General features: G+C 37.8%; 2 protein-coding genes across 4 annotated transcripts in view; one reads left to right on the forward strand and one right to left on the reverse strand.

Moving 5' to 3' along the window:
* Positions 1 to 12,248, forward strand: part of LOC123874283 (AP-3 complex subunit beta-2) — a 28,822-nt gene that overhangs the window by 13,453 nt on the left and 3,121 nt on the right. For 2 of the 3 annotated variants that reach the window (XM_045919524.1, XM_045919526.1), the window contains exons 20-22: positions 261 to 370; positions 1,349 to 1,452; positions 2,336 to 2,590. In XM_045919524.1, the coding sequence (XP_045775480.1) occupies positions 261 to 370; positions 1,349 to 1,452; positions 2,336 to 2,486 (365 nt within the window). In that variant the 3' untranslated portion in view covers positions 2,487 to 2,590. Of the gene's footprint in view, positions 1 to 260; positions 371 to 1,348; positions 1,453 to 2,335; positions 2,591 to 12,248 lie in introns of those variants that run through there. The other variant, XM_045919525.1, reaches the window with a different exon arrangement.
* On the reverse strand, positions 3,686 to 8,618 carry LOC123874304 (putative nuclease HARBI1). The gene is made up of 6 exons (XM_045919561.1): positions 8,299 to 8,618; positions 7,486 to 7,682; positions 6,675 to 6,804; positions 6,093 to 6,234; positions 5,344 to 5,752; positions 3,686 to 4,872 (listed from the first exon to the last, which is right to left on the reverse strand). Exons 1-6 carry the CDS (start codon positions 8,605 to 8,607, stop codon positions 4,659 to 4,661), a joined length of 1,401 nt encoding a protein of 466 aa, XP_045775517.1. The 5' UTR covers positions 8,608 to 8,618; the 3' UTR covers positions 3,686 to 4,658.

Consider the following 12,248-nt stretch of genomic DNA (forward strand, 5'->3'; position numbering starts at 1 on the left):
ATGAAAAACTTAGAATACATAGAAATAAAAAATAAAAATAAAAATCTGTTTGAAAAGGTACAGGTAAAGCGCCCTTCATCAAATCACTATACAAACCATGCCCGTTAGGAATAGTGCCAAGAATACTGGTTGCATTTCTTGACAGCCAGACTGATTCTTTGCGCATAAAATGAGCCAGCCCTTTTGTAACCAGATGAGGCTAATTGCGGTAAAATGTCTCGTATTTTTTTAAAACTCAGCTATTTTTTTGATGTGAACAGGTGAGGTGTCAGTGTCCATCACCCCACCGGTGGGCGAGCTGATGCGATCTGTCACCATGTCTGAGAGCAAGTGGGATGCTGAGCAGAGGAAGCTGAGAGGCATGACAGAGGTAACGTTATATTGACTCCTAGCTATAAGTATATGTCTGGTGGCAGGCTTTGGCCGTAGCTACCACCCTACTCGCAAAGCCGTACCGCCAAGCGATTTAGCAATCCGGTACGATGCCGTGTGGAAACCAAAGTGGTATGGGTTTAATGAAAACTGCCATACCCCTTCTAGGTCAGCCCGCTTCCCTCTTAGATTGCATCATCACTTACCACCAGGTAAGATTGCAGTCAAGGGACAACTTATATTTGAATTAAAAAAAAAAGGTTACGGCTATACTCACGTATTTATTCGATATAAGCCCGACTAGTTTATTTATTTATTTATTTCACCAACAACTTCCATACAGATCAGACTATAAAATTTACAAAAATAACTTCAGTATGGTTGTCAATTATAGGTGCACTTTATAATAAAACTAATCTAACACTAACCTAAAGTAATACAATTTCTTAATATTTATATTTTTTGAAACAATAGAAAGTACATGTACAATTAGAATTAGTTTCGGGTATAAGCTAGTAATTACAATGGGAATTATTCAATTTTATAATTTTGCAATGGCAGTTTTGTAACAGAAGAATTCCACAATCAATTTTGGACTTGCCTATACACAAGTTTAAAAAAAACTATCAAAATATACTCCTGAAAAAAGCATATTATATAATCTATACTAATAAATAAAATTGGAGTGTCTGTCTGTAATTTCTAAATAACTACCACATATTAAGGTCATATGGTTATTTGAACGATACCATAACTGAATCACACGTTTTTAAAATTTTTGTCTGTCTGTCTGTCTGTTTGAAAAGGCTAATCTTCGGAACGGCTGAACCGATTTTAACGGGATTTTCACATACAATTACATACGTTCTTCTCGGTAGGAAAGGCATTCCGAACCAGTGGTAGATGCATTTAAAGATTCAGAAGTGCTTGTTATAGTCTAATTGAATAAAAAATATTTTTATTTATTTAATTACAGTGCAATAAACAAGCACCAAAACTAGAAGACGAATCGGCGATCTGCAAACGAGTGTTTGAAACCGCCAATGTAGCCTGCATCACTTCCACAGGGAACTTCCTTAGGTAGATACATTCTTTTTTTTATTTATAAAAAAGTTCCGAGTTTTTTCTGACTTGAGGCTTTTCCTTTTAATACCGTTAGTAAAAAAAGCAATTAAGTTATACTGCGATGTGTGCTTTAAGCGCAATACGTTAAGCAACACTTTCCAACAAAAAAATTCTGGCAGTCTGTCGCTATGATAATACTTCAATACAACTAATCTAAGTACCATGATACATGTATTAAAAATTAAACCTTTTTGGATTGTGTTAAGGAACTTTTTTTTTTAAAAGCTTATAATTTGCGGCAGTATATTTTCGTACCTCAAAAGGAAAAAAGAACCCTTATAGGATCTCTTTGTTGTCTGTCGTATCTGTGAACAAATCTTTAGGGTATTTTTCCGTTGACCTAGATTCATGTTTAGCGAGAACGTAGGTCATATAGCACAAATAAAGTAAAAAATCTGAAAACCGCGAATTTGTGCTTACATCACCAAAAAATATAAAAAAATTGTTATTTTTTGTACAATGTCACGGAACCTTTCGTGAGCGAGTGCGACTCGAAGTTGACCGGTTTTTTTTTTAAAATAAAACAACCACTTGTGGCTGGATATTTTTTTATTATCAAACGACCGTTTGTGGCCGTTTAGACACTTCCTTACTTTAATAAAAAAAATTGGTTGTCTGTAAAGTCGGTTTACTGACGATAGTTGAACGTGACAACAAAGGCCGATTGTGCTTCTTTGTCGCTCGTTCCGCGCTCTCGCTTGCACTTCAAGCCTTACATAGAACGCCTCAGAGCGAGGTAACGCCGCATGAGTCATGTTTTTTCGTGCGTGCAGCCGGCTCTATCGAATTATAAGACGTTGTCACGTCAAAAGGTTTGTAATGTTTGAATGATTCTCAGGTTCGCAGGGCGGATGCTGTCATCCCAAGATCTGGTGCTATTGTCTGTGAAGATTGAAGATGACTCGAGCACGGTTACTGCGAACTGTCCAAACATGGCCGTCGCGTCGTTACTAGCCAATCAGATCGCGCAGGCTTTCGCTAGAGAATAGATTTACTATGCATTCCAATTGAGAAAGATCATCGACAAAAGTATATTCATTCTTGTTTTATGTTAAATATGTATAATAAAGCAAAATAAAATTTTCGCTTGATATTGGCTGTTTTTATTCAAACAAAAATACATGAATTGTTTAAAAATTAGCTGAATAACGAAGAGAACCCGAATAATACAGGACATTACATTTCAAAAATGGCTGTGTTCTTTTTTAACCCTCGACCCAAAAAGAGGGGTGTTATAAGTTTGACGTGTGTATCTCTCTGTACCATCGTAGCTCCTGAACTAATGAACCGATTTTAATTTAGTTTTTTTTGTTTGAAAGGTGGCTTCATCGAGTGTTCTTAGCTATAATCCAAGAAAATCGGTTCAGCCGTTTGAAAGTTATCAGCTTTTTTCTAGTTACTGTAACCTTCACTTGTCGGGGGTGTTATAGATTTTTAATTTACACGTCTTGTAGTTGAAACGCATGACGTCATTATATAAATTGTTTAAAATTAGTAGAACAAAGAAATCTCGAATTTTAGCACATTTAGATTTGAACTGCTTTGAATTTAGATTTGCTGACTGACTGACTGATCTATCACCGCATGGCTCAAACTACTGTACGGATCGGGTTGAAAGGCATGCTAACAGCTATTATGACGTAGGCATCCGCTGAGAAAGGTTTTTCGAAAATTCAACCCCTGAAGGGGGTAAATAGGGGTCTGAAAGTGTATTCCACGCGGACGAAGACATCTTGTAGGGCGTCTTCGCTGGTGAAGTCGTAGTTCGAGCCCGTTGCAATTAGGTTATTACAATCCTTAAGCCTCAATAGCTCAACGGTTATAGGAGCGCACTGAGATCCGAAAGGTCGGTGGTTCAAACCCCACCCGTTGCACTTGTCGTACCCACTCCTGACACAAGCCTGACGCTTAGTTGGAGAGGAAAGGGGAATGTTAGTCATGATTAAAATGGCAAATATTCTTTAAAAAAAAAACTAAAAAAAGAAACTGAATTTTTTCTTTGACCCAGACTAAGGCGAAGCAAAGGGGTTGTGTGCAGTGACGTGCAGGTCATAGAGGCATACAAGCACTGCTTACCCAAATTGAATTGAAACAGCTATTGAGCTATTTCCAATTTGGGTAAGCAGTGCTTGTTTGTTTCTGGAAGTAATGTAATAGGTAAATAAAACTATATAATTAGTAAAAAGGAACTTTGTATAATAAAAAGTATAATAGTAGGTACATTCGATTTCGGATGACATAAGTATTTTCAACAAAAGACATTAAAATATGTGCACTGCACCTAATACATTTCATATAAAAATTATAATATTCATAAAATCACATAATTCTGTCAAAAAATTTGCATTTTGTTTATATTAACATCCCATTTTTTTATCAATATTACTTATATTGAAATTTTTAATCCTATGTACTAATAAAATATTATGTCTAACTTCATATCATATACTTTTGTCTCTTATAGATATTTACAGATCTCTTTAATACTGTCATTTTTAGGATTCCGTAACCGAAGGGTGCCAACAGCCTGTCCGTCTGTCAGCGGGCTGTAGCTCATGAAACGTAACAGGTAGAGCTTTATTCTATTGCCGCTACAACAAATAATAAAAATTTCAAAATGACTGCCATGAAATTAAAAAAGATGTGTCATTTCAAGTATGATGGTACGGAACCCTTCGTGTGTAAGCCCGACTCACACTTGGTCGTTTTTTTAAGTATTGTCCGCGGATGATAACTTTTCCAGCGCGATCGAACTTCGTAGAGCGACATCTAGTTTTGAATAAGTGAATGATGGTTGTCACTTGTAACACTTATGTTGGGGGTAATGCGGCTAAGTCAGCGGAACTGCGACCCTATCCCGTAGGGGTTGTTCACAAGTATGTGGGGTCGCTTGGGCTCCTTATACAGGTTTGCTGAGGCTCATCTCTTCTTAGGCATGCTGTCAAATAGAAATGGATTTAGGATCGATCAGTATAATCATATACACATCCGCAGCTATCTCCGCTACTGACGTCCAGAGGTATTTTTGCGTGACACTAACTGTACCAGATCTTGTGGAGTAAGTTGCTTCAAATCCAACTTTCTTTATATACGCCTGTGAATGAAACCTCTCCAGCGCGATCCAACTCCGTACAGCGCCATCTACATTGTAAGTTGTAACACTAATGTTGGGGGTAATGCGGCCAAGGCGGTGGCACCGCGACCCCTATACCGTAGGGGTTGTTCATGAGTATGCGGGGTCGCTTCGGCTCTTCGTGCAGGGTCTGATGCTGCGGAGGCATCGCGTGTAAATGCTGCTGAGGTGGAATAGGCTCCACTATCCGGTCCTTCTTCGACATCCTTTTTTTTGCGTTGGAACAGGATTCTGGCGCAACCCTGAAATAGATAAGAAATGCAGTGTGATTACTAGGTCAAAGGTAAGGTGTATGAAATATGAATCAGAATGAGAATCAGGATAGGTTAGGTCCCTAATTAGTACACAACTGATTTAAGAGTATGTAGGATAGGTTTAAGACTGGATAATGACACTCAAGATAGATGCCCGATTGATATAGGGCATTTGGGATAGATACTTGACTTACCAAGGTCATTCGGGATAGATACTTGTCTTACCAAGGTCATTCGGGATAGATACTTGTCTTACCAAGGTTATTATGGATAGATATTCAACTTACCAAGGTCATTCGGAATAGATACTTGATTGACCTAGGTCATTCAGGATAGATACTCCACTTACTAAGGTCATTTGGGATAAAACCTCAACTAATCTATGTCATTTTGGATAAGTGACCAACTGATCCAAGTCATAGGGGATAGGATTACATTTGTGCAAAGAAGACAACCAACCTGCGTTCATTCCACAAACGTTCGATCAGCGTACTTCTCGCCTGCAATCCACCAGCGTCTTCGTTATGCTTGCGCGGCACCGACGCATTTGCCACTCTTTGCTTCATAGCTTCTAGACGTTCTTCTGTTGGGTTCATTTGTACCACGGGCAAACCATGGGAGTTACATATGTTATGCAACACACAGCAAGCCACTATCATCATGGATACAGTTGATGGGTCAAATTGTTTGTTACACGTCGCTTGGAGGCATTTCCATCTTGATTTCAACTGTTTTATCGTCTCTATGACAGTGCTGTGTGCTTGTGCGTGCATGTTTGTGTAGTATTTCTCAGGGGAGAGGGGGGACTTCTTGGTGATTTTTGGTACTGGTGTCATTAGGTAGCTCTTTTGGAAGTAGTGGGGGCCACCTGCAATCAAAAATATTTGTAATTTAATCTTTGCTCTACTGTCCATTGCAGGCCATCCGCTCGTCCATCTGTCTGTCTGTCTGTGGGGTGTATCTCGTACTGTAATAGGTAAAAAGTTGAAATTTTTACAGAATATACATATCTATTGATGCTATAACAAAAAGTAATAAGAATTTCAAAATGGATGCTATGGAAATTTAAAAAAATTAAAAAGTGTTATTTCTTGTTTGATGGTACAGAACCCTTTGTGTACGAGTCCGACTCGCACTTGACCGGTTTTTTTTGAGTCACTGTGCAAAGTAAACAGTAGTAGTAAAAACTAGGAAAATAATAGTCTTACCAATAAGCCAGCACAGTTCCCGAGCATGGTTGAGGCTTTGGAGATCAATTTTAACAGCGTGCTGGTTGAGGATCGCGTCGTGTGAGAGGGAGCCACCGGGCTTTGCGTCCACGCTGAGTATGTTCATGAGACTGTCGCAAATCTGAGACCAAAACTTTAGTGATAAATACAGAGATAATAACTCTAGTAGCTATTAAAAGCGTGTGTGTCTGTTTATTTGTCTGTTACTTTTTCACGATCTATCCGGTTAACAGATTTTGACAAAATATGCTACATTTTATCCTAAATCAATCCCAAATCAAAGAAAAAACAAATTTATTCACTTTTCAGCGAAAAATCACTTGTGAAATCAATGTGAAGAAAAATTATATTTTATTTATTTATTAATCTTATAAGATAATCGCTTATGCTCGCGACTTTGTCCACGTGGACTACACAAATTTCAAACCCCTATTTTGCTCCCTTAGAGATTGAATTTTCAAAAATCCTTTCTTAGTAGATGACTAGGTCATAATAGCTATCTGCATGCCATTATTCAAAATTAGCAATCATGCCCATAGCTAGTAAGTAATTTGTACTCACAATCTGCACTTTCTTGGAGTGATATGACTTGTTGAAGTGTTTCTTCTGGTCGTCATCTGGCCGGGCGATTGGCACGTGCATGCAGTCCACACAACCCACCACGTTGGGGATGCCATACTTCATGTAGAACCTGCAAATTATAGTGTCTTCGTTTTTCTCCATGTCTTATTTCACATAGCTCTGGATTTCTTTCTCATCAATTGATCACATAATCTATACCAATAACAAAATACATGGTTTTTATTTTTTATAATGATCCAAACATAGAACCTTGCAGGAAAATATGGAGAATTCATTAATAAAAAAAATTTAACTTAAAAGGTTACTTCAAAAATGGCGTTTTGCTTTACATGGACAATAAAAGCCTCGATAGCTCAACGGTTGAGGAGCGGACTGAATTCCGAAAGGTCGGCGGTTCAAACCCCACCCGTTGGACTATTGTCGTACCCACTCCTGGCACAAGCTTTACGCTTAATTGGAGGGGAAAGGGGAGTATTAGTCATGATTAGCATGGCTGATATTCTTTTTTAAAAAAAAAAAAATATATATATAAAAAAACGGTCAAGTACGAGTTAGACTCGCACAAAGGGTTCCAAAATAATGTAAAATTGTACAACAATATTTTTTTTGTGATGTTATCACAAATTCACAACTTTTGAATTTTATCCTTTTCAAAATTCAAAACATTCAGACAGGTAGATAGATTTTCAATGAAGTAATCCTATTTAGGGTTCCATTTTCCTCTGGAGATACAGAACCCTAAAAATAAGGCTGAATAAATGAAATCCTGGTTGTTATACTGTTTAATTACCCATTCTTAATAACCTCCCGCTCACTCCTCAAATGAGGGAAATGTATGTACTTCTTCACAATGGTGGGATCGTTCATTGCCTCCGTGACCTGGCTCACCGCGGTGGACACAAAGTACTGTGTTATACTTGGATCTGTCTTCCCACCAATGGACTTCTGGTATTTACCTGTGGCGTAGAAAGAGAGAGCTGCTAACACCTGTGAATAAGAAAGCACCTGTCATCACATTGATGGCCCACTACTAAGTACAGGTCTCCACTCATAATGGGAAGGACTCAGGTTATAGTTCACAACCACGGCATGGATGGTAAGTAATCAATATATATTTTTTTGTATCTTATAATACTGCTTTTGTGACCTAGTTAGTTTGTGACCGAGATACTGCACCACATATCTAGTCAATTGCACCCAAGTTATGTTAGTAAGTTAGTAACTAGATGGGTGACCGACTTTGCAGTTTCATATTAGGTCATTTTGGTTACTCTATGCTTCAGAGTCTGAAGCATAGAGTAACCAAAATGACCTAATATGAAACTGCAAATTCAGAGAGCACATTGAGGTTCCTCAAAGCTTTTTAAATATATGCATAGTAGTACAGAGATATGAACTATGATGAATTTATGGCATAGTACAAAAAAATAATAGACAAACACAAGTAGACTTAAGAAAAATAAATAGGTTATCAACAATACAAAATAATTAACAAGTAAGTCAAAATCAACAATACAAAATAATAAACAAGTACTTTTTCAAATCTTTTAAAAGCAAGCCTGAATTTAACTTTATAACAGCCATTTTGAAGATGTTAACTTACTTTGCTCTCCACAGAAAATTCTATTGACTTGGTAGATTCAGGCATAACCGGCTTCAATTCTTCACAGAGGTTTCGCGCCAGATCTTTTGAAAGTCTATACGACTCTACAAACGCGGCATCACTCAAATCGAACGGATCGGATTCGTCTCTAGGTTTAGGCACGCTTTTCTCAGGACTTTTTGCTTTTTCCAAACTCCGGGGCTCCGGTTGTTTTTGCGATTGCGTCGAATCCCACTTGAGTAGCTCAAAGAACACCGGCTCATCGTCAACTACAGATATGTAACTGTCCTCTGGCGGCTTATCAGCCATTTCTATTTGGTTTTTCTATATTTATTTTAAGATTCTAAATTAATTCACAACAAAACTAAACGCAGCTTACGTTGACGAGTTTGACACTTGACGTTTGGTGTTGCCAGAAATGCATATTATACAATTTACGATATAAATACCTGTTTTTCATGAGAGGGCCAAAGGGTAACATTGTTAAACAGTAGCAGTTTTTAGGATGCCATCTATACTAATAAATAAAATTGGAGTGTCTGTCTGTAATTTCAAAATAACTACCGCATATTAAGGTCATATGGTTATTTGAACGATACTATAACTGAATCACACGTTTTTAAAATTTTTGTCTGTCCGTCTGTCTGTCTGTCTGTCTGTCTGTCTGTCTGTTTGAAAAGGCTAATCTTGGGAACGGCTGAACCGATTTTGACGGGATTTTCACAGACAAGTAGAGAATTGACCGGGGAGTAACATAGGCTACTTTTATAACCGACTTTCAAAAAGGGAGTTGTGTTTTTCTACCTATGTACACCGAAATCTCAGAGATTTCTGAACCGATTTGCGTCATTTCTTTTTTAATCGATAGAGGAACTTTGCGACACTGTTTCATAAAAAATTTGGAGTCCAACTCCTCAATCCTGATGCTGCAGGGGATCTGACCAATCCACGCGGGCGAAGCTGCGGGTATCAGCTAGTTAATTTATAAAGTTTCACTCAGTAGGTATATAGTTTTTCCTAATCCTGAATCCTGAATCCTGATCCATACCTACTTATTATAAATAACTACTTATATTATAAATCAGTCAACACGTAAATTCCCTGAATCAGTCCCTGACATTATCTTACGGAAATCTTTATCTTTTATCTCGCGACAGATAGTTGTTAATAAACTCTTCAAAAATCTAAATAGGTACAATAATAAAATACACAGGTGTTTTTTATTAACTTAGGTATACCTCTAGGTATTTATTTACCTTTTTTTACGCGTTTACGCATCCCTCCCATAAACGGGGAGAGTATTTGGGACTCATCGGCCGAGAGGCGGCAAAAAAACACCCACTAAAGGTTGCCTGGTGGAGATTGCTCTAAGCAATAAGGCTGCCTTTGCGCACAGTTGTTTTTTTTTGCTGTTTCTTCCTGTTCCTTTGTTGTGTTCCTTTTCATATTTTGTGTGCAATAAAGATTTAATCTATCTATCTATCTAAAGCCCAGTAGAACTCTGGCGTGTCGCCTCCCGACCCAGGCATGGTGAAGGAAAATGACACGAGGAAACCTGCATACCTGGGAGTTCTCCATAATGCTCTTAAAGGAAGTCTACCAACCCGCACTTGGTCAGCGTAGTAGAACAATGGCCAACCCCTTCTCATTCGGGCGAGGATACCCGTGCTCAGTAGTGTGCCGGCGATGAGTTGATCATGATGGTGATGATGACATAGTACGCGTCAGGTCGAGATGGCAACCGGAGTGGGGTCGCCCCGCACACCCACACGGAACCGGTACGGGGTAGCGTGCGTGTGGTGCGGGTGTGCGGCGCGTCCCCCGCCTCATACTCCGATTGTCATCTCGACCTGTCGTGAACTATATGTCTGTATAGGTACGTAAATAAAACAAGTGTAAATTAAAAATTTATAACACCCCCGACAAGTGAAGGTTACAGTAACTAGAAAAAAGCTGATAATTTTCAAACGGCTAAACCGATTTTCTTGGATGATAGCTAAGAACACTCTCGATCAAGCCACCTTTCACACAAAAAAAAAACTAAATTAAAATCAGTTCATTCGTTTAGGCGCTATGATGCCACAGACAGATATACAGATACAGACGTCAAATTTATAACACCCCTCTTTTTGGGTCGGGGGTTAATAAAAATAAGTAGGTAAAAGCTGTTAATAAATAAAGCTACACCCTGTGGTCATGCCTTAGTTAAAGTTATTTCCTGTCTCGAATCTAATCTCTGTTTTTTTATCGTACAAATCAGTCAAAAAACATCCACAGATTTTGATAATAAAGCTGTAAGTAGGGTACCTACGGTAGTGTCCCGGCGGATGATAGAGATTTTATCTTCGAGTGTGTTATTGACAAGATATAATCTCGTTTTATCGCTTAACTCAAAGTGAATCCATCAGAGAGGGCTCTCTCCGTCACTCGTTTCATACAATCGTAGTTCCAATTTCATTTGGATATTAAGCAACCAAAGTCCATGAAATTTTGCAGACATATTCTAGAAACTAATATCTATGTCTGTGGTTTTCCAGATTTCTGTTAAAATATTCGGTTTCAAAGTTACGCGGTCTTAAAAATTTTCATACAAATCTTTGAGCCCCTGTAATTTTAAAACTACATATTTTTAGAAAAATCTAAAACACTACAGACACAGATATTAGTTTTTAGAATATGTCTGCAAAATTTCATGGACTTTGGTTGCTTAATATTCAAATGAAATTGGAACTACGATTGTATGAAACGAGTGGAAACGAGTGACGGAGAGAGATGGACTTAAGAGCCAAAAGCCGGCGCGTGCCAGACCTTCGTTATTTTATAAAAGCTGAAAGCTTCTCTGCGTATTGTTCCCAGCACAGGGAGGAACGATCAGCGAGTATGAAGTTTGAATCATGGTGGCTTTGGGAGATAACAGGTAATAAAGGTGTAAAAAACTTACGTCAAAGTATGTAATTTTTTTAATATTTTCTTCGGAATACTGTTTGCCAGATACATGCATTGCCACTCTTAGTGACACTCTTATACTTTTAAACTTTGAGGGCGTGAAGTCTATACATATATTTTTCTAAATTACTTCAGGTTCAGGTGGTCGGGTTTTGATTTAAAAAAAAAAAACGGACCGAATTAAGAATCACCTACTTTTTGCAAGTGCATTGTTTGTTCATTAATTATTACCAGAGCAAAAAAACCTATACCTTATGAAGTTAAGGTCGGTATTAGAATGGCTGGATAAAACCTGTCAAAACGTCAATCCATCCGGTGCAATCTTCAATCTTATCTGTTATCCTGGATTATCGCAATGTATGCATCTGTGCATCTTATTGAAAAAATCGCCTTGAACATTACATATTACTAATCTATACTGCATGACATAAGATTGTTATTCTCAGAATTTGTATTTAATTTTTAGGGTTCCGTCGTTAACAAGGAACTCTTACAAATAAATAAAAGAAACAAATAAATAGACCACGGTACTCTTTTATAGTTTCGCTATGTTCATATGCAACAGATTTTATTTATTGTTATGCATAGTAGTTTTTGATTTATCGTGCAAAATGTCGAAAAAATTCGACTGTAATACGGAACCCTCTGTGCGCGAGTCTGACTCGCACTTGGTCCGTTTTCTTAGGGTTCCGTACCTCAAAAGGAAAAACAGAACCCTATAGGATCACTTTGTAGTTGTCTGTCTGTTTGTCTTGCATGTCTATCAAGAAAACATATAGTTAGGGTACTTCCAGTAGACCTAGAATCATGAAATTTGGTAGGTAGATAGGTAGGTCTTATAGCACAAGTAAAGGAAAAATCCGAAAACCGTGAATTTGTGGTTACATCAAAAAAAAAAAAAATTGAAATGTGTTCATGAAAAAATAATTAGTGTTTTCAATTTTCAAAGTAATATAACTATACCAAGTGGGGTATCATATGAAAGGGCTTTACCTATACATTCC

This window comes from Maniola jurtina, chromosome 18 (genome assembly GCF_905333055.1).
Source record: "Maniola jurtina chromosome 18, ilManJurt1.1, whole genome shotgun sequence".
In the NCBI taxonomy this organism is placed as follows: domain Eukaryota; kingdom Metazoa; phylum Arthropoda; class Insecta; order Lepidoptera; family Nymphalidae; genus Maniola; species Maniola jurtina.